Source organism: Argiope bruennichi, chromosome 8 (assembly GCF_947563725.1).
Source record: "Argiope bruennichi chromosome 8, qqArgBrue1.1, whole genome shotgun sequence".
In the NCBI taxonomy this organism is placed as follows: Eukaryota; Metazoa; Arthropoda; class Arachnida; order Araneae; family Araneidae; genus Argiope; species Argiope bruennichi.
In genome coordinates, this window is record NC_079158.1 from 5,952,224 (window position 1) to 5,974,298 (window position 22,075).

The 22,075-nt window shown below is 31.6% G+C and overlaps 2 protein-coding genes across 2 annotated transcripts; both read left to right on the forward strand.

Annotated features, from left to right (window-relative positions):
• The first annotated feature begins 10,860 nt into the window (after positions 1 to 10,860).
• On the forward strand, positions 10,861 to 14,239 carry LOC129981421 (uncharacterized). Its single transcript, XM_056092261.1, has 3 exons — positions 10,861 to 11,214; positions 12,186 to 14,138; positions 14,222 to 14,239. The coding sequence occupies exons 1-3, from the start codon at positions 10,861 to 10,863 to the stop codon at positions 14,237 to 14,239; spliced, it is 2,325 nt and encodes a 774-aa protein (XP_055948236.1).
• Positions 14,240 to 14,657: 418 nt separating this feature from the next.
• On the forward strand, positions 14,658 to 16,085 carry LOC129981423 (uncharacterized). Its single transcript, XM_056092263.1, has one exon. The coding sequence runs from the start codon at positions 14,751 to 14,753 to the stop codon at positions 16,083 to 16,085; it is 1,335 nt and encodes a 444-aa protein (XP_055948238.1). The 5' UTR covers positions 14,658 to 14,750.
• The last annotated feature ends 5,990 nt before the right edge of the window (positions 16,086 to 22,075 follow it).

A 22,075-nucleotide genomic window follows, 5' to 3' on the forward strand; every position in this document is an offset into this window, starting at 1 on the left:
TAATAGATCTATTCTTCACGAAATGTGAGCTTTAATGACTATTATAATATCTCTGCTGGTTAAATAGTAAATTAATTTTCAGAAAACAATTTTAATTTAGCATGAATTTGGCTTTATTAAAAAAAAATGTTCTTTTGACCACTCAGATGAAAAAAAAATTGATTGTTGGACAGATTGATTTTAGGAATATTTTATTAATTTTTATTCTTTATCAGCAGTTATCGTTTGGAAGTAAATTAAATAGAAGTCCAGAGAAACCCGTAACATTTCTTATCATTCAGTAAATTAACACTCTAAAATAAGGAAATTAATTATCACCTATTATTTATATATTCAATGATATAAATTGTACTGGGACAAATCAAAAATGTTTATTTCAAATAATATTTCGTGATCATAAATATTATCCTCGTGCAATTCTTTAATCAGATAAATTGATTTCCATCCTTTTAATTAACTTTTAGTTCCATAATAATTTTGTAATTTTAAATTTGATTCTTTTAGTATTAACAGATACATTTTTAAATCTTAAACCTTCGATTAAAATACTGTAGATCTCTATGTAAAAACTGTATATGTAATATTTTTTGTAATAAAATAACCCCGTGAAATTTATTAAATCTCCAATCCGATTAACAATAGTTCCGTATGAAAATAAAATTTCCTCCTATAAGTAAGCACAGATAATTTCATTCGCTTAAAATGTTTTTATTGTATTCGCATCTCACCAATCAGTGATTTAAAAAGAATGGGTTAAACAACGTATTTCCTTCGCCCTAAAAATTAAGATATCTGTTAATTTCTTAAGGCGGGATCAACTAAAAAGGCTGAATTCATTAACTGGTAATAATATTTCAATATCTAAATGAAAAAAGAAAAAAAAATTACAATTTGAACAATCACACTCATATATTAAGGATAAATTTTAATTGTATAGTTTATTCTTCTGAAGTTCCTGTAAATAAAACCGCGAAAATTTTTTTATTTTGCTATTAATAAGTTGGGATTTACTTTATATATGGCCCAGAGCAGGTTCGCCCTTTTGGAGCGGAGTTTTCAGCACACAAAATTAAGTTTATGTCTAGAATTACTCAGAATTTCGGAATGGAATTTAACACATAAGCATAGAAAGGACGGTTAAATCGAATTATTAGATTTCCGTAATGGAAACATTTTGAGATAATAATTCATTAACTATGTTAATTAACTCGTTCAATTAGTTTGTATATGTCAACAAATTTGTTCCTTAAAACCATTTCCAACGACACCAAATTTGTGAAGATGCGACAGCAAATAACAAAGTTACAAAGGTGTTCCTTTTTTTTTTTTTTTTTTTTTTTTTTTGGCGACTGTGTATTTGCTACGCTATTAGGCTGTATAGATGGCCATGGATCTAAGATCTATTCAATTAGAACTTTTGCTGGAGGTTGGATTTAGTGTCAGATTCTTAAATGTAGGTAGTGTCTCTGGAATGGTTGGAAAATTTGATTCGAAGGGGATTGAATTTTAGTTGATAAAATTGAATATTGCAATCATTTAATTAAAAAAGCATACGACAGAAGAGAAAATTTGTGCCATATTAAATGCACCGATTAATGTTTCTCAGTTAAAATCATTTTCAAGATGCTAAATTTTAAATAACTTGGCAACATCCTTTAAACATATAATTTAAAAAGGGCATGGAATTTAAATAGACAATCAAATATTATAGAGTTTTTCAAAAGGTTAAAGAAAAAATCTAAAAATGATTGAGAGCTTAAAATATTGTATGATAGGTTAGTAAAACGAAAATCAATATTGGGATTAGCATTCCCTCAGAAAGTTGGTGATTATAGTTTACAAAGAGGAGAGATTTTCTATGAACATAGAATTTTAATTTCTAAAACGAACCTCTTAAATGAACTATATTGCACTCATTTTGGAATATGTAAAACGAAAATTTTATCACTTTCGCATTTTCGGTTCAATAGAGAAAAGAGTCGATACAGAAATCGAGTTGTTAGCTAAGAATTGTATTCAATGCTCTAAATCCACGAAAAATCAGCAAATATTTAACACAAAAATTAATACAAAATATGGCAACATTTTTGCACAATGTGTAATTATTTAAAATACTAATTAAAATTTAAAAAAAAAAAAAAACGCCGTGGAGTACACATTTCTACTTCCGAAGCACATATATACGAAAAATCTGTAGGTTTTAACTGCATGTCTATCACACACACACACGTACATAAAATAACACCATCCTGTACCCCAGTGTCTATAACATTAAGTTATCTAACCAGTAGGATGAGCACAAGATGGAAGCAAGAGGGAAGGGGAGGAAAAAAAAGGGTTAAAAGAAAGAAAGGGACGTCAAACCATCCAGGGATCTCCAGAGTCCCATCGGTGTCAAATCCTACACGACTGTATTCAATTTTTTGGTGAAGTAATAACTAAATGGAGGGGACAAGAATACTTAAACAAATGGTGACTATGGGTTGAACTTACAGGAAAATGGGATTATTAACTGAAACTAATAAATTACATGCATATAAACAAACATTGTAGAGGCAGAAATCTGTAGAATATCTGTAGCATTGTAGAGACAGAAATCTGTAGCGTATCTGTAGGATTGTAGAGTCGGAAATCTGTAGCGATAAAAGTAACTGTTTATGTGAAAAAAGGATAATTCCTTATTGTTTTTTCAACATTCTACTTATAAGATATTGAATAAAATCTCAAATAAATATTTTAAAGGAATGAAGTAATGTAATGATTTTTTTTATCAAATTTATTTTTGCAACAAAGAGCAAAGAAAGTCGGAATTAAACTATGATAAGTCATCAATTTTTTTTTCCAAGTAGTAAAAAAAAAAAAAAAAAAACCCGCCAAATTGTACAAACGCATGCGTAGTAAGAAAAAAAAATATAATACAGCGGCTTGTAATTGTTCCGTCAGGACAATTACTTGCCGAACAGCAGTTTTTCAGCCTTTCTACGCAGCCCTACGAGCTGCCTACTTGCCGTCTTATAAACGCGGCATTATAGTAAATGAGCCTTTTATCTTCAGTATGTCAAACTGAGCAATAAAATAAAAAGAATTTAGTTCTTTAGCATATGTTTCCTCGGGAGATTCGTTATATGACTGTTTGAATTCTATATTTATATTTTTGTTGGTTGCATTTAAGATACCCAATTAAATTAAATTCCTAAATCAATGTCGAACAGAGGAAAAATAAACGTATTTTTACGCAATAAAGTTTTTTTTCCATGGTTCTAATGTCGCTTGCAATTAAGCTGTAACAGAGTATTCATTGAATTATATTTTCGAAATCTAGTTAATTAGTATAAATGGGCCTGCTTGGGTAAACATAGAGTGTTAAGTACTAGAAATGACAATGCATAGTACTTTACCTGAAACTCTAATTAGAAGCTTAATTTTTGTTGAAAAGAATACCAACGGCATTAAAAGAGTTTCAACTATTCGGAAGAGAATTACTCGAATCGTTTTAACAAAAGGTATATTCTATAAAGCAGGAAACGATATTATTATGTGGAACAAGTAATTAAATTCTTAATGTTTTTTAATGAAGGATGCTCTTTTTTATTTTGAATATTCCGGTTATTGCTCATTTTGATGAAAAAGAAAAGAAATTTGAATTAAACTTTTGTACAAAAGCTGTATTGTTTTTAGAGTTAAATTTGTTGAGCTTGATAAAACGATTGTAAATAATAATTAATTTTACTCTCTGATAAGATCAAATAAAAAAGCATCTATCGAAATGCATAATTTTTTAATTGAAAGAAAATAATTGATTTCTATTTACCTCTTTTGGTAAATTTAGGTCATAATTCGTCATATGCGTTAGGTGATGGAAAGAAAAAAATATGAAGCCATCCAGATTTTTCATTTTTGAGTGAATTTCATTGGAAATTTCTCTTGTTAATAAATACTGTGTGGTGTTTGATTTTTTTTACACTTCTGTTAAATACTTAAAGAGTACGAAGCGTTAAAGGTGGAGAAATATTAAATTACAATCTAAAAATCAGGTAATTGATGGTGCGCTTAATGTCTGTCATGTGGATAGAAATGGAATCGACATCTCGTCAGTTGATCCAATTTGCACGTGCAAATGCATTTAGTTTTTCTCAACACTGCGACATTGCAACTTCCCGCTTACAAAATGAGAATAGGTCCCAAGATTAACTTTTCACAGTGTATTCAATGCATGTGACTTGAGCGTGAATCAGCTCTAATAGTGGCAGTACTTTTAAATCGAAAAAAATAACATCAAAGATAAAAGAAAATTATTATGATACTAGCCGACTTTGGTGATTTGCTGGTTCGCCAAGAGATTTTCTGATTCGCTCTCTAAAATGTTCAATTAAATATTTATGTTCCTTGGTCTCTTAATAGCTTCTTCAGCAAAATATTTTTAAGCTTCAGATTTCTCTTATCACATAATTCATATTATTATAGAAGCTTTACGATATTTTGCTCTTTGTACTATATATATCTCTAATTTCAAATTGAATTTTGAATTAGAAACTAAAGATATAAAACTTCAATAAATAGGATTTTTTTTTTTGCTGTAACCAAACCTACTTTTTAAAAATACGAGTGCTGAAAAGGGAATCCTTCAACATTGTAATCCTAGTATACCACAGAAAATTTTTTTTAATACTTTATGCAATATTTCCAATAAACTATTCAATAAAAATTTTTCTGATTCAACATAAAATTCAGTTTTACCTAGAAAAAAAATTCAGTTGCAGTAGATAATGTTTTATTTCGGTCAATAAATTTACTTCTGAAAAAAATTATAATGTCTAAATTTTATACAGTCCTTCGTTTCTATAAATCGTTTTCCGTAAAATTATCTTGACAGTCTAACGTTTCAGTCTTCTGAGATCAAGACCTACAGAGATATAAAACTTTGGTTATCCTTATTTTAAACAATCTACAATTACATTTTTTTAGGCAATCAATCTTGGTGAAAGTCCAATTACTTGGTCCAAAGCTTGAATGGCGTATTTTCTTCAAAACTATAGATGGAAAGATGGAATCCTGCCTTTTTCTTGAAGAGAGACATTCAAATTTTCATAACTCAATACTTTTTAATTGCAAAAGAGTGGACTTTTTTAATTTAAAATATTAGTGTCTAAAGAAAATTTTATTAACACGTTCACTGCCACGGTTCAAGCCTGATATCCGGACCTTCTGTCTAATTAGATGATCCCTTCTTTGCTACCTTTTAACTGCAGCAGAGAAGGTGTCATCTAATAATATAGATGGCTTGGTACAATTATATATTATCTGCGACGCGCCAGCGCGTCAGTGGCAGCGAATGTGTTAAACATGACTCGCAAAACAGAAAATTTGTATAAGAATTTAAAATTCGTAATTCATAAGAACATTTGTTGATACCCCTCATTGTTTGAGATAGAAAAACAAATTTCAACAATAGAGCCTTTTGAAGTGGATAACAGTCTAACATTCTACACAGATGGGTCCAAAACAGAGCTGGGAACAGGTTGCTCCTATTGCGCATTCGAAAATGGCATGAAAGTCCTCGAATGAAAAGGAAAACTACAGGAATTCCATACTATGTTTCAAGCCGAATTACTTGGACTGAAAAGGGCTATTATACGAGCTAGCGAAGAAATGAGACGATTAAAATCTGGATAGACAGTCTTTCAAGTTTGCTAGCAGTACAAGATCCCCATTCTCCTCATCAACTTGTCCGAGACATCCAGTCCCAAGTCCTCCAAAACCCAAATATTCTCTTAAGATGGATCAAAGCACATGCTGGTTATCGGGGTAATGAAGAAGCTGATATTCTAGCAAAAGCAGCCATTATAGAAAGAGCTCCATTGGAAGCTCCAAAATCCCTTTGTCCTCTTAAACAGCATCTTCAGGAAATATTTATAAGAAAATGGCAAAATCTTTGGGATAATGGACATATGGGTCTCTGTGCTTATAAAGTCATCAGAACAGTAAATTTGCAACCACTCTCCTGGACTCGTGAAGAAATCCTGTTTGTAACAGGACAAGTTCCATTCCCATCTTTTCTTCACCGTTTCTATTTATCAGGAGATGACTATGGCTCTTGTGGAGAAGTCGGCGATCCCATCCACTTTGCGACATCTTGTCCGTTTACTCTTTCATGGCACCTTCGGGAACCCTCATCGTCGCTAGAAAGTCTCTGATACAAAAGAATCCTTAATAATTTATCTTCCGAAAAAGAATAATAAACATGAATAGATTCTTAATGGATCAAGGAGAACTGCTTCAATTAGATTAATCCTATTCATTTCTTAGGACATCATTTAATTCACCTCGCTTCCTTCATAATTTATTCTTTAACCTCCTTCAAGTTACTAATATTTTTAATTCCTTTTATTTTCACTCATACTGTACTTTTTAATGTTCATTCGTCCAGTTTTTTGTACTCAAGATATTTTTCATTTTAGTTTTTATAATTTCTTGTTTTGTTGTTTGTATATGTTTCTTGTCATTTGTTTGCTTCTTTCCTTTTAATTGTTGTGTAATTTTTTTTTTAATAAAGCCCACCTACATCTATACCAAACCGGAAAGAGGTCTCATGAGCTCTAGAAATGGAGGCGTGGTGTGGTGTTAAGATATAAACTGCATAAGATATGATTATTCATTTCATTTCGAACAACTTTATCGGATATAATATACAGCAGTTAATAGAGTTTTAGAAAATAGCTGTTGGGCCCTGATTAGAGAAGATATCCTGTATATATAGAACTATTTATACCTTAAATAAAACTGAAGTATTGAATTAATGATATAGCTATTTTAAAACGTCGCAGAAACTATTTTTCTCTTTTTTCTTTTTTTAAATAGTAGATATCACATTTCATGTTTATTTTATTTCATTCAGACATGTGCTGAAAATTATGTTTCCCTAGATTTAGTTCGTAGTAAGCGAAGAACCGTCGTGTCATCAGGTCTGATGCACGTTAAATACATGTTAATTTATTGTTCAATTTTAGTTTTTGTCAACGTGATGGCAACACGCTGATAAAAGCTGATTTTTCCCATGCACGTCTATTTTTATTTTACGTGAAATAAATTATTGAAAAATATGGTGAAAATATTTTTTCAAAATTTATTAAAAATAGAAATTTAATTCAAAAGTTAAAACATTGATAAGTAAAAAAGATTAACTTTAACTGGATGTAAGAAATATTTTTGTGTGATAATATTTTCGGGAAAAATTTAAAAAAAATCGTTGTGAGGTGCACATTTCGGATCTCCAAGGTATACATGTGCCAAATTTAATAAATGTAGGCCAAACGGTCTGACCTGTAGAGTACTGTCACACACACACACACACACACACACACACACACACACACACACACACACACACACACACACACACACACACACACACACACACACACACACACACACACACACACACAAGATATTTTTTGCTATTTTTCTTATTAATTCAATATCTTAAAAATATGTTGCGATGAATAAAAATATATCAGATTTCTTCAGAAATAAACCTAATCTATTGTCATTAACGGAAATGTTATCCGACAAACTCCTACGTAGTAAAGCAAACTAAGATTTCGATATGAGTCAAAATACGACAACAAAACTTATAGATAATAATATATATCAATATAAAATAGGATAATAATATAAAAAAGGAAAAGACATAATTCTTTATTTTTTTATTTAATGCTGACATTTTGATTTCCTTCAGTAAAACTGACAAAATAAAATTACTCAGTAAAATCGATTTTGATACTTTCATGTTACGTAGAATTTACATGAGATGCGTTAGCCTTGTGTGTCGAAACATTTTAATCATCAAAGATTATTTTTCACTTTAGTTATTTTCTTTTGAAATTTTATAGAAATTGCTTGCCTGAATAAAGTATTGCACTTTTGACGAGACGAACAGCCAATATTATATGGTAATGAATGAGTTTTCCTCATTTTTAAGCAATATGAGACCGTGCTTTCCTTTTTTGTTTCGAAGTTATCCTATCTGAAAGGTAATTAAGTGCAAACGGCAAAAGGAAAGGTCATTCGAGTGAATGAAATTGCATACATGCCTTTAAAGAAAAAAAATTATTGTTTTATGATAAACTACCTAATATTCTTTTACTCTAAAGATGATTTCATTTTACTATTCTTTTTTGATGTAAAACTCCATCTTGATGATTTCAGTCGATGTATTTCACAAATGCAAGTTAAATTTTAGTTCATTTACATCTAAATTCCTCCTATTTCTATAAAACCAAAAAAAAAAAAAAATGCATACTCTGAATTATATGTAAATGTAATTCCACTTTCATTTGTTTGTATTTTTAATTACCAAGATAAAAAAAATTTAAAAAATTCAAAAAATCAGCAGTATCGCATTTTAAATAAATCTTTCGAAAGTTTAATGAGCTATCCCTAACAATGAGAGAGGCCTTCTAAAAACAGAGAAAGAAATTGTAAAACATTCCAAATCTACAACATCAAAATTTGAAAAGTGATTGCCAAACTATAATATGAGGACACATTTGCAATCTATTGCTCGAATATTGACTAAATTAACATCGCAAAGGAAATGATGACCCGGAAAGTAATTTCATTTGAATCTCTCTGTATATCTCTCTTTACATGTGTGTGTGTTTAATGATGATTTTTAACGTAATTTAAATCTTTATTTCATATTTTTTTTATCTTAACTAATTCCATATCACTTTATTCTAAAATGTTCTCTTATTTTCTGACTCAACTTCTACTTTTTTATTTAATTATTTCTAACACGTGCTCTAAAAAAATTGCCGACTTTGTAATTCTCACGCTGCAAGCGAAAGGATAAAAATCCATAACGACAGCGTATTTCTTTCAAATATACATAACGTTCCGTTTCCTTAATTTACGCGTGCAAAAAATTTCCCTATAAGAATCTTTCGGCGAAAAGCAGAGAGGGAAAAATTTCGCACACTTTTTTCTCTTCTAATTCAATGCAAGCGGACGGTTCTCCCTGCGCCCATTTGTAGTTGAATCAATTCATTAACGCCGCGGTGACCGCAGATGAAACAAAGCGGTAAACTTAGTTGAGAAAACGTAACTAAATAATAAAATACTAATTATATTTCTACATCCTCACAGATTAAGCCTGAAAATCAATAATCATTTCCGAACAAATGCATATAAAATTGTATGGCGATCCATGCGTTAATGTGATATCAGGCGGAAGGTGCTTTTTTCCCGCACTGTATCGTTACAGGAGAATAAACGAGAGTGTATTATCTGCTACTTGAGATGAAGAAAGTACTAAAGAACCGATGCTTAAGTTCAGAAACCTGAAATGAGTTGAATTTGCTACTTGATAACTCTGTCAATTTGATTTCTTCGATGCCACTGGATTGATTTAAAAACAACCGAAATGTTTCAACTGCCTGGCTGACTATATGGAAGACTAATACGTATCAATGCCTTTCTACATTTGTCTATTTCTTTGATTTCATGAAAAAAAGCTTTTCTCTCAACATTTTTTTTATCTTACTCTTTGAACTTCCTACGTCACAAAGCAAAATTTCACGCTGACAGAAGAAAATCAGTAAACATATTTCTTCGTCGTTGAGATCTGATGCATTTAGGCTTATAATTATTACTTTAAAAAAATAGAAATTAATTAAAATATTCCAGCTTTAATTCTAAAAGTGGAAAATAAAAAAAACACGAGATGAAATACCTCTAGAACAAATGGAAGCTTTTTGAATTTCACAGCAATAATAAAAGTCTTGTTATTAATATTGAACATATTTTCAAAAATTGGTAAAATCAGAAAAAAAAATACGTGACTTGTTTGACTTCACAGTAGAAGATAATAACTTGAATACTAAGATAAATGCAATAACAATTCTTTGTGGAACAATATCTTTCCCACCTGCCCCCGATAAACACCAAAATCTCGCGAGATTTTCAATTAATTAAAATTCTAATTAAGATTTAAAAAATCTCCTCACATAGTCTCTTTCAAATAGTTTAGCGTGGAACCCCAACTGATGCACACATGCATGCATATTTTTATTATTGTTACAGTTTTCTTTTGTGTGAATCCGTGAGAGCGATCCCCCTTCTGCGCTGGGATATGAACTGCGTTCACTGTCCAAACGGGCGCTTTCGAATTCAATCAGGTCAATATTTGGGATCAACAATTTGAAAATGGGCGGTTTTCATCATCATATAATTTACGTGGAAGAAAGCGCTCGCGCATGAAAGAACAAAGTTCTGTTGGCACGATTTTTGCTGGATTTGGAAACTGAACACCCAGTTTTTAGTTTTTATTTTTAAGAATCACTGCCTGTTGAGAATTCAGTTAACCGCGTGATCTCCCTGGGCGGAACTAGCTGCCAATCATGTGTCACGTGGTCTCCCTGTTGTTGTTTAGTATATTTTTTTTTCTAGCAGAAGCGAACTGGACTCCTGTACTAGAGGGAGTGTTATCTCGGCTCTCGGATCCCGGCTCTTTCCGAGAGAGTTTTATGTGTAGTTCTCTAGGCTTTCTACACTAAGGCGTATTCATGTGCCTTTTGTTGTTATTGTTACCAATAAACCCCAGAAAAGACAACATGTGTCTTCAAGTCATTTCACTCCAGAACACAATCTTCACTATCGAATAAATTATTGTTCAATCAAGAAATGCAACGATAATTTAACATGGTGCCGAAACCCGGGAAATAGTATACTGGGTGAAGATTGTGTTTATGCTCTTGAATTGGTGAATAATCGTGGTGCTCCTGAAATTCTGCTTTTATTAAGGATTATAACTCATCGTTGGACATTTAAAAAGGTACTGTAAACTTTATTTTATGCATGAAAATGGAAACTCTTGATAAGTTAAAGGCGAAGCGCAAGATAATTCGTACTGCTTGTACAAAATTGATTAACAAGGCTTATTTGTTATTAGAAAGTTGTGATATTGAAAGCGAAAGTGATCAAGAACAACTTTCGGAACATTTATCTAGTTTAGAAGCAAAACAATTAGACCTCAAAAGCCTTAATAGTGAAATTGAGGATTTAATTTCTGATAGTGCATTGTTTGATATAGAAATTCAAAGCTCTTTTGAATATGAAGAGCAAATAAATGAAGCTAAGTTCAAAATCAAAAGTAAGATCAAAAAGTTTAAAACTGATCAACAGCCTATCCCACCACTTGCTGCTAATGGTTCTAACGTAAGAATTAACTGTCCTGCAACAAGCATTAATTTGCCAAAACTAAGAATTCCCACATTTATTGGAGATGCTAGTACTTTTCTAGAATTCATCAATAGCTTCAATAATGCGATTGACTCTAATGATTCTTTAAGTAATGTTAATAAATTCATATATTTAAAGTCCTTTTTATCCGGCGAAGCTTACAAAATTGTTTCCGATTTTTCTCTTACTGAAGAAAATTACAAATCGTGTTTATCTCTGTTAAAGGACAGATATGGGAAGCAAGACCATTTGATTAGTCATTTCATGAATCGCCTATTAAAAACTGAACCCGTAAAATCCTCTTTCAATCTCAAGGATTACGAAAACTGCATGACGAGAGTGAAATAAGCATAAGAAATTTAAACTCAATGGGAATTGCATCCGGAAATTATGGCCATTTACTTATACCTATTTTATTAAAGCAATTACCCCAAGATTTAGTCATAGAGTTCCATCGTAGAAGAGATTCTTTTAAGATTGGTGACGTCAATGAATTGATAAAATTTATAAAATTCGAAATTGAATCGCGCGAATCTGCGAATATTGCTACTGGACATTCTCAGGTTCCAGAAATTCCCCGATATCATTCACGAAATTCCGTTTATCATGGAAATACTAAATTTAAAAATAAATTGTCTTCATATGCCGCGTTAAATACTATAGTTAAAAATGTATGTGCCTTTTGTAACTCCGACACGCACACTGCATTAAAATGCAAAAAATTATCGGATGGGCAAAAACGTCACAAATTAAAGAAAGAGGGTAGATGCTATCGGTGCATGGCTCATAGACATATAATTTCACAATGCAAGGCAAAAATTCCACCCTGTGAGACATGCCAGAGTTTTCAGCACAATTCCTTGTTTTGCCCAAAAAATAAAATTGAAAGCAGCTCGTTTGAAACCGAAACCCACGGACAGGAAGTCGTAATTTCTTCCATTTTAAAGGCAGAAGAGAACCCTGGCATTTACGCGACCTTACTTCAAACGGCTAACGTCCAGGCAGAAAATGGTGCCAACAAGATCATGGCTAGACTTTTATTTGACTCAGGATCACAAAAGTCCTTCTTGCGCTGTGATCTGAAACAAGCTTTAAATTTAAAATCAATACGCCAAGAGAAGCTTTTAGTTTATACTTTCTCGAACCGAGAACCAATCGAGAAAATATTCGATGTTGTACGATTCAGAATAAGGAGCAAATTTCCCCCTTATCAATTCTTAAACATTGAGGCTTTGGCTTCAGAAGAAATAACTGGCGCGGACGTATACTCGAACGTTGACCTCAAGCATGTAAACAAAGTCATTCCAGCCACCTGCAACCTTTCTGACTCCCTCGAAAATTCCACCCCTATCCAGATCCTGTTGGGGGCGGACTTCCTGTGTAATGTTCTAAGGGGAGAAGCAAAAAAAATAAATAAAAACTTGTTCTTGCAGCCGACACTCTTTGGTGACACTTTAATTGGACAAATCCCAGACTTGCAGAAAAGAAAACATTCTTCCGTATTTACTGTATCTTGTGCTGTAGTGGAAACTGATCTGAAGCGCTTGTGGGAGTTAGATTCTTTCTTGCTCGATGGGACTTCGGAAAATAAATCCAGGGATAATTTAGGTGATTTCGGGAAAGAGCTTAAAATAAAAAACGGACGATATGAAGCACCGTTGCAATGGAAAACAAACGAAACGAAAGAAAAATTAAGTAATAATTTTGACGTTGCGGAAAAGAGATTCATTTCTTTAGAGAAAAAATTTAATAAGGATCAAGCGTTGTTTGAGAGGTATAATGCTGTTATGCAAGAGCAAGTTAACGAAGGCATAATTCAGATGTGTCATGACGAATGTATTACTGGATATGTAATGCCGCATAGAGAGGTTTTCAGGGAAACTTCTTCCAGTACAAAAACTAGGATAGTATATGATGCCAGCAGTAAGCAAGGTAATAATATTAGTTTAAATGAATGCCTTCTTTCAGGAGAAAATTTAAATCCTAACCTTATTGATGTTATATTAAAATTTAGAGAGCATAAAATTGGATTTTGTGGAGATATTGCTCGGGCCTTTTTACAAATAGAAGTTGCGGAATTGGATAGGAACTATTTATGTTTCTTGTATTATAAAAACTGTGATAGATCTCAACCAGTAACAATGTATCATTTTAATAGACATTGTTTTGGTGTAACTTGCTCACCTTTCGTTTTGGCTGCAACTATTAAAACACATATCAAAGAATACAGGGATAAATATCCCCTTGCATATGAAATGTTAAATGAATCGTTATATGTTGACGATCTCTTTTGTGGAAGTTCCACTGTACAAGATGCGTTAAAATTGTCTTTCGATGCTGTATCGATCTTGAAAGATGCGAAAATGAACATGAGAAAATTCGACACTAATTCTGAAGAATTAAAAAATTTGTGGCGTAACTCTGATTCCATGATTGAAATTAATGAACAGGCTGATTCGCATCTGAAAGTGTTAGGACTTGTTTGGAACAATATCGATGATACTTTGGGACTAGATTTAAGATCTTTGTTGTCAAACTTGAATGACAACGAATGCACAAAAAGAAATGTGCTTCATACTGCTGCAAAATTGTTTGATCCTTCTGGATTTATATCTCCATTCCTGATTCGAATAAAATGTCTCTTACAAGAATTATGGCAAGCTGGTGTTGGATGGGATGAAGTGTTTTCCAGACAATTAAAAGAAAATTGGCATGCATGGTGTAAAGAAATTAAATATTTGCAAAATTTTAAAATCCCACGTTACTATTTTCCCGGCACAAACTTTATAAATAAGGAAGATTTACAGTTACACGTATTTTCTGATGCTTCCTTGAGATCTTTTGGAGCTGTTGCTTACTTAAGGTATAAAACTTCCAAGAACTCTTTTCAGACAAGTTTTGTAATTTCAAAAACTAGGGTAGCACCAATTAAAAAATTGACTCTTTCTCGACTTGAGTTAATGGGTGCTATAATTGCTTCCAGAATAGCAAAACATCTTAAGGAAATTTTCAAAAATATTGAAAGAATTATTTTGTGGAGTGACTCGACGATTGTACTCCACTGGATAAAGGGTTCAGCATCTAAATATAAACAATTTGTTTCAAATCGAGTCATAGAAATTCAAGAAATTACAGACCCCAGTAATTGGAGGCATTGTAGTGGTAAGCAAAACCCAGCCGACATGTTAACTAGAGGGATTAGTAGCAAGGATTTAATCACCTCTGAAAGCTGGTGGCATGGTCCTGAATGGTTGAGGAACGCAGAAAACCTTTGGCCCAGAGCAAAGGGATTTCAATATGATTTTAAAGAGCCAGAAATAGCATCTGAATTTAAATCCGGCGTTATAATTAACACAGCTATTGTTCAAGAAAAAATAATAGAACCAGAAAAATTTAGCTGCTTGCTTAAATTGCTAAGAGTGACTTCTTGGATATTGCGTTTTGTAAATACTCTTAAAAAGAAAAATGTTGAAAAGGGTCCTCTTACTTCAGAAGAACTTTCCGACGCAGAAATGTTTTGGGTGCGAATAGTCCAAAACGACTGTTACTCTAGCGAAATTAAGTGCTTGAAAAATAATAAACCTCTCCCAAGAGACTCTAAATTATTATGTTTAAACCCTTTTCTTGATAATAATGATGTCCTTAGAGTCACAGGAAGACTAGGGAAAACAACCCATTTATCGACCTATGAAAAGCATCCAATCATACTCCCTCCCAAGGCTAAATTAACAGAGTTATTAATTTGGGAATCTCACAAAAGAGTCTTTCATTCTGGTGTATCCCATACGTTGGTGCAAATAAGAGAGAAGTTCTGGATTTTAAAAGCCAGACAAACCATCAAATCTCTTCTTGGAAAATGCACAATATGTAAACGATTCAACTCTTCTCCCGGAAATCAAGTGATCGCGCCACTTCCAGATATTCGTGTAGAACAGTCATCTCCATTTACGATCATCGGTGTTGATTTTGCTGGCCCTCTTTTCGTTAAAGATAGTATTAACAAGCAATATATCTTGTTGATAACCTGTGCAGTGACAAGAAGTGTTCATCTAGAACTGGTCAGTGATTTGACTACCGATACATTTCTTCTAGCTTTCCGACGCTTCATTTCTCGACGTGGCTTGTGCTCTGTGGTGGTCTCTGATAATGCACGCACCTTTAAACGTGCAGAATTAGAGATAAAACTCATTTGGAATGTTCCGAATCATGCAGATGTAAAAAACTTTTACTCTGCTAACGGAATTAAGTGGAAATATATTGTTGAAAGAGCCGCCTGGTGGGGTGGTTTTTACGAACGAATGGTACGTACTGTGAAAACTGCTTTACGAAAAACACTTGGAAAATCATGTCTCACTGTTGAGCAATTGCTGACTGTCCTTACCGAGATTGAAGGCATGATTAACTCTCGGCCAATTACATATGTTGGTAGTGACACTGAAGAACCGATTGCTCTGACTCCAGCACATTTTCTTCTAGGGAAACGTGTTACCTCCTTGCCCTCTGTAAGACTTCACCTTGATTCGAATCTCTCTTCCAGGAAATGCTTAATAAAAGCATTTAATTACCGAGAAAAATTAATGAGATCATTTTGGTCTAGGTGGAAAAATGAGTATTTGCTGAATTTGAGATCGGCCCATTCAAGTTTTGTTAAAAACATCTCGCCATTTAAAGTTAACGATGTAGTCTTGATTAAAGATCATCTACCTCGAAATTTCTGGAAATTAGGAAAAATTCTTGAATTATTTCCCGGAAGAGATGGCAAGGTGCGGGCTTGCCAAGTTAAAACTGAGTCATCAATTATTAAACGTCCTATACAATTGTTGTATAATTTAGAAATCCAGGACTAAGAAGTAAAATTGTGATAATAATTTTATTATATGTATCATGTACTTAATTTCTAGAATATTAATTATTTAGCTAGTAACATTATTGAATATTGTATAATGTATATATTTTATTATTTGAAATGCGTATTTATTATTTGAAATGTATATCTGTTATTTGTATTTGTTATTTGAATTTTTTTTTTCATATATTTTTTTCTTGCAGTATGTTTTTTATCATATTTTTTCTCGAAGTATGTTTTTATCATATTTTTTTTTTCCTCGAAGTATGTTTTTATCATATTTTTTCTTGGAGTATAATTTTATCATATTTTTTCTTGGAGTATGTTTTTATCATATTTTTTCTTGAAGTATGTTTTTATCATATTTTTTCTTGAAGTATGTTTTTATCATATTTTTTCTTGAAGTATGTTTTTATCATATTTTTTCTTGCTGTATGTTATCATATTTTTTTTGCTGTATGTTTTTATCATACGTATTCTTGAATTTAATTGTTATTTAATATTTTTTAGTAATTACCAGGTAACTTTCTTGAAGTTAAATTTACAATTCATGAATATAAATACAATTATTTTCTCTAGGAAGTTTTGATGAACCCCCTGGTTCATCCGGGGGCAGAATGTTGAGAATTCAGTTAACCGCGTAATCTCCCTGGGCGGAACTAGCTGCCAATCATGTGTCACGTGGTCTCCCTGTTGTTTAGTATATTTTTTTTCTAGCAAAAGCGAACTGGACTCCTGTACTAGAGGGAGTGTTATCTCGGCTCTCGGATCCCGGCTCTTTCCGAGAGAGTTTTATGTGTAGTTCTCTAGGCTTTCTACACTAAGGCGTATTCATGTGCCTTTTGTTGTTATTGTTACCAATAAACCCCAGAAAAGACAACATGTGTCTTCAAGTCATTTCACTCCAGAACACAATCTTCACTATCGAATAAATTATTGTTCAATCAAGAAATGCAACGATAATTTAACACTGCCAGCTCGGCGTGCCGTTAATTTTAATCAACAAATTATATGCCGTCGCTAGCTTGTTTCTTGAAATGACGCAAATTACAATTAGTTTATTCGATCATATTTCTTTAACAATATCTAATTTTTTCTTTTCTTTAAAATGAATAATAAAAGAGAAAATCAAAAATGTATGCTTCATTTTATAACAGATTTTCGTTTGCTTTTCGGTATCAGCATTATAGCTTGGAAAAGTAGTTTTATTTAAATCTGAAAATTTAATGAATAAACATTTAACTGAAATTTAAAACTACAGTGTTCATTTTACAACCAGTATTCGGATGTAGATAGTATAAGATTTGTAGAAAAAACATTTTATTTGTTTATTGATATATATATATGGTGGGTAGTTAATAATATACAAAATGATAATTTTCGGATAAGACTTTTTTTTAGATTTTATAATTAAGTTTCATTGAAATGAAATTAACAGAGTGTTTTAAATTATTATTTTAAAATTCGTGTAGAGTGAGGAATAATCAGTTGATAACTTCTCTGTTGATTGGGAAAAAAATTCTGTCAATGTTTCTCCTGAAATATTTGGAACAAATTGGAATATTTGAGTGAGAATATCGCCAAGTTTACTACAAAACAAATGGCACCAGGAAAAAAAAAAAGAGAGTTATGTCCTTAGTAAGTTGAAAAATATGAATATCGATTTGCTTTATTGCCCAAAAACTATTCAGAAAAGTCTTTATATATATATAATTTAATCCAAATTAATTTCCTAAATTTTTGCCTAATTCGGCCCATTTCGGGGTCAGTCTAAAATATTCTCTTATTTCCTGATCTCATTCAATATTTCATTCAACTGAAGCTGTATAAAAATTACTGTGCCATCAGTTGCCCTTGCCAAGGTGAAAACGTGTATTCAATCGTGACTGGAAATCCCATGTTATATAAGACTAGTGATAATTTGTGTCGCCCTTCTTTACTTCTGCTTTTGTGTCGCGCTGTGGCGGACGTGCCTTATCCGCGTCTCTGCTTGTAAATAACTATGCTTTCTCGGAATGTAAATTAAAACTAATTTAAAAATGTTAAATGTCTCTTCAATGTCGTCAAACCTGCATTCTGTTTCAACCAAAATAAGCTTATATATATAAATTTTTTTTGCTGGTTTTCTTCCGGATTTGCAGCTAATTTTTCTAAAAAATAAAATGCCTTCCTCATTTTTTTTCACTTAGTCTTACTTCCGAATTCTCTTAAAGCTGGTTATTGAAATTCATGCTTTATATTAAGATAAACTTTAGCAGGTTAATCAGCTTATGTACCAATACTTGAATTTTAACCTTTCTTTCAAAATAAACTGTTTGTATTCTTATATGACCTGATACATGCAGATATATTTCTAATTTAAAAATGAATTTACTAAAATATGAAATTGAGATAGGTTTCTAAAAGTAAAAAATTTCTTTTTTTATGTTATCTTAATAAGCATGTTTCGCATTGATTAAATCATTTATTAATGTTTTTAAAAGTGTCAAACCGAAACAAAGGAAACAAAGTTACTGCTAAGTTTTGGAAGTAATTTTTGAAACATTTTAGTTTCTTATTTACGCAAAATAAAATGTCAAAAAAAAAATGACAGGAATGTGAGATTGTTTTTACTTTTCATGAAGTATCAGATGGATATATCACTCATTTAAAAATGGTGAAGACTTTGAAATTATTGTCCTCACTAATGTCATTGTCATAAATAACCTTTCTGTAAAAATAATCTTCTATTAAATTAAGAGAAAAAATAAGAGGCATTAATAATAATTAAAACTTGAAATAAATAATTTTCAGATATCCAAATTTTATTAGATTCTTCACAATAATAATACAAATTTATTGATATTTCTTAACAAAGCTTATCTTATTATAATTGGTTACAAAATGTGGAAGTTTTTAGTACAAAGACCTTGCAATTGTTGCCTTTTGACAGAATGCCTGCTATGAAGAATAAAAATATTTATTTGGTTTCATTACTACAAAGTTAATATTGCAAATATCTTTTTATTATGACAAACATTATCATTTTATCCTCATAGCATTTTTTGATGCCATTAAGAAATAACATTAATGCGCGCATACTGTATGACTAATAATCTTATTTTGTGCTGATTTTGATTTTTCTGTTCCTAATAAAAACATGTTAAGGTAGACCAAAAATTAAATTAAAGATTATTATAAAATGCCTTGAGTAACCAGACTTACAAGCTTTGAAATCCAATGATAGCTACAAAATTAAAAGATGTCGAACTCGAAGGGACTCGAACGCGATTCTGATATTCCAACAATAACATAAAGAAACTTATTAAAAAAAGTCGAATTCTAAAAAGGACGACAAATTATTTCAAACTATGAAGATGAGTAAGAATTTTTCTCATTTATTAGATATCAATATTATGAATATATTTTGAAACGAATAAACCTCTTCGAAACCATGAAAGCTTGTAAGTAAATATAAAAATATACTTAAGTATAAAAGTTTGAGTTTGAATTCAGTAATTGTCTTTCTGTTTTGTGTGATTAAAAGTCAATTTCTCATTCATGTTGGTTTTCATGATAAGTTTATATCAAATGTACAATATTATGTTTTACCATTGAACATTTTTTTCGATAAACATTCGGTTGACCAATAAGGTTGAAATCATTATTGAAACTAATCTATTGGCGTATTATTGAAACAAATGGGCAGATTGACCATTAAAATGAATTAAGACACTAAAAAATAAAATTTTAATCTTTTAAAATATGTAAAAGTTGCAAAACTAAGCAGAGTTAAGATCAGCATTCGCAACAAAGCCGTGAGCTGACAAAGGAATCCAATAAAAATGTATGCTGAATATCAGCCCACGATACAACACTCTTCCGTTCAGCGGTTTCTTAAGCAATCAGGGAGGAGTAGAAAGTGAATACCTCACGATTGTTTTTTCAAATTCTCATTTTGTTATTAATATCAATCTCTTCCCGAAAAGAGAGAAAAAAATGAACCAAAATCAGATCCAACTTTCGCAAACTATCAATTTTCTTAAAGATTACATTAAGTTTCATAGAAAAATGAATTTAAATATTCTTTTTCTACAAACGGAAAGTAATTTTTCTACGCTGTTATGTATTACATTTCATTTCTGCAGTGAACTGCAAGACTTATTTTTCGGTAAAATGAATCTTGGATTTTATTGAAGAACTTCAGTGTGGCAAAATTAACATTACTTCCTCTTTTGAACCGATGTGCAAACATAGTTTTAAAAAGGATGATTTTTCTTTGGTCTGGATACTTAAAATTTTTTTTTTACTGCCTAAGAATTCTGAAAAATAAAGTGCAGAAGAATCTGATATTATTTTTAAAATGTATTGTTTCCGTAATCCATTTATATCGTAGACTTTTTTTCTGTAAAGAATAGAATTTTTTAACTGATGCATCTTTTTTTTTCAATATTGTCTTGGCTATGTTTGACAAGTGGCAACATGACAGCTTCGCAGCTGGAGGGTCACGAGATGGAGGCAAGATTACTTGGAGGATTCATTGCGCATGAGTGCCTGATGCGTACTAAATTGGCATTCGTTGTTCGGATGTGGTCCCGCTGGTTCAGAGATGATATGCTAACCATGTATTGACCGTTGTATGCGTCATCTGACGATGACTGGTGATTCAGAAATTTGTTCTGAAACGTTTTCATGAGGGGGGGGGGGATTCATCTAACTAAATTAAATTGAAACGTCTTTTGATCGTATGTCAATAAAACCAAGTATTAAAAATCTACTTCCGCTAACGTACAGATTCATGAAATCAATTAGGGGAGTGGACCTCCCCCCCACACTCCCTAATAAATACTCACTTGCAATAATGACATGCATGAAAATTGGCGAGCAATAATTAAGGAAGAGTCCTTCGGCGTGCTATCTTTGGCGATGGATTTCAGGGACGCGGTTGATATACAAGTACAAGGAAACAGAACCCACAGTTTGAACGCCTTTTTCCAACCGATTGAACCTAAATTTAGATACGAAACAACTGCGGTTACGAAATTGTTTGTCAAATTTCATATATTTAAGTCACTGCGATTTTTGACTTATCGAGTTTAGAAGCAGTGAAAGTATAAAGCGACAGACTGTCAATCCCTTGATAGATTTGGTTCCAAATTCGATATATTTTTACATTTTAGATGTTAAAGTGTATGCCATATTTTATGCATTTAGTTCTCTTCGTTTTGCAATAATCTTATTAACCTATATTAGCACAGCAACAGAGATATATTTCCACCGAGTGGATTTTGCTCCATTTTCAATAGAAATAAAAAAAATGATGAACCTATACCAAATTTCATCCGTCTAACTGAAAACATTTCTGAATGATCCTGCTCACAGGCAGACGGCTAGAAATAATTCCAAAAATATGTTTTTCAGACTCGGGGTAGATCTACATTTCTCTCTACATTTCAGAGTCTGAAATGTAGAGATTTTTCAAAATCTCAAATTTGAAATTGTTAACGATTACAATATTTTCTTTTTGTGTGCTTGTATAGAAGAAAATAAATAGTAATGACATTTTAGTTTTAAAATGTGAGATATTTAATATTAATTGCGATGCAATGTTAGTACTAACATTAAATTACAATGAAGAAGAACGGGTTTTCTGTAAGCATACATGGATTAAATATATGATATAGATTTTGCATTTTTAATCGTTTATTTAATAAAAATATTTTAAGCAAACGCACTTCACTCATGTATTTTATCTTTGTGAAGATGGGATTTTGTAATAGATGTTTCACTTTCTTCTTGGAGGGCAAGAATTTTGAAATAATGTGTACTGACATGTTCCAGATGATAATGCACCTTTTAAAAATTTTCAGAATGAATCATTAAATATTAAAATGAATTAAATTTTAAGCATTTCGTTACCTGCTGGAAAGTTTGAAATTTTTTTTCAAGATTCTGTTTTATCTCTAATAATATAAGATCTCATTTTATCTCCATAATAATTTTAATAAGATT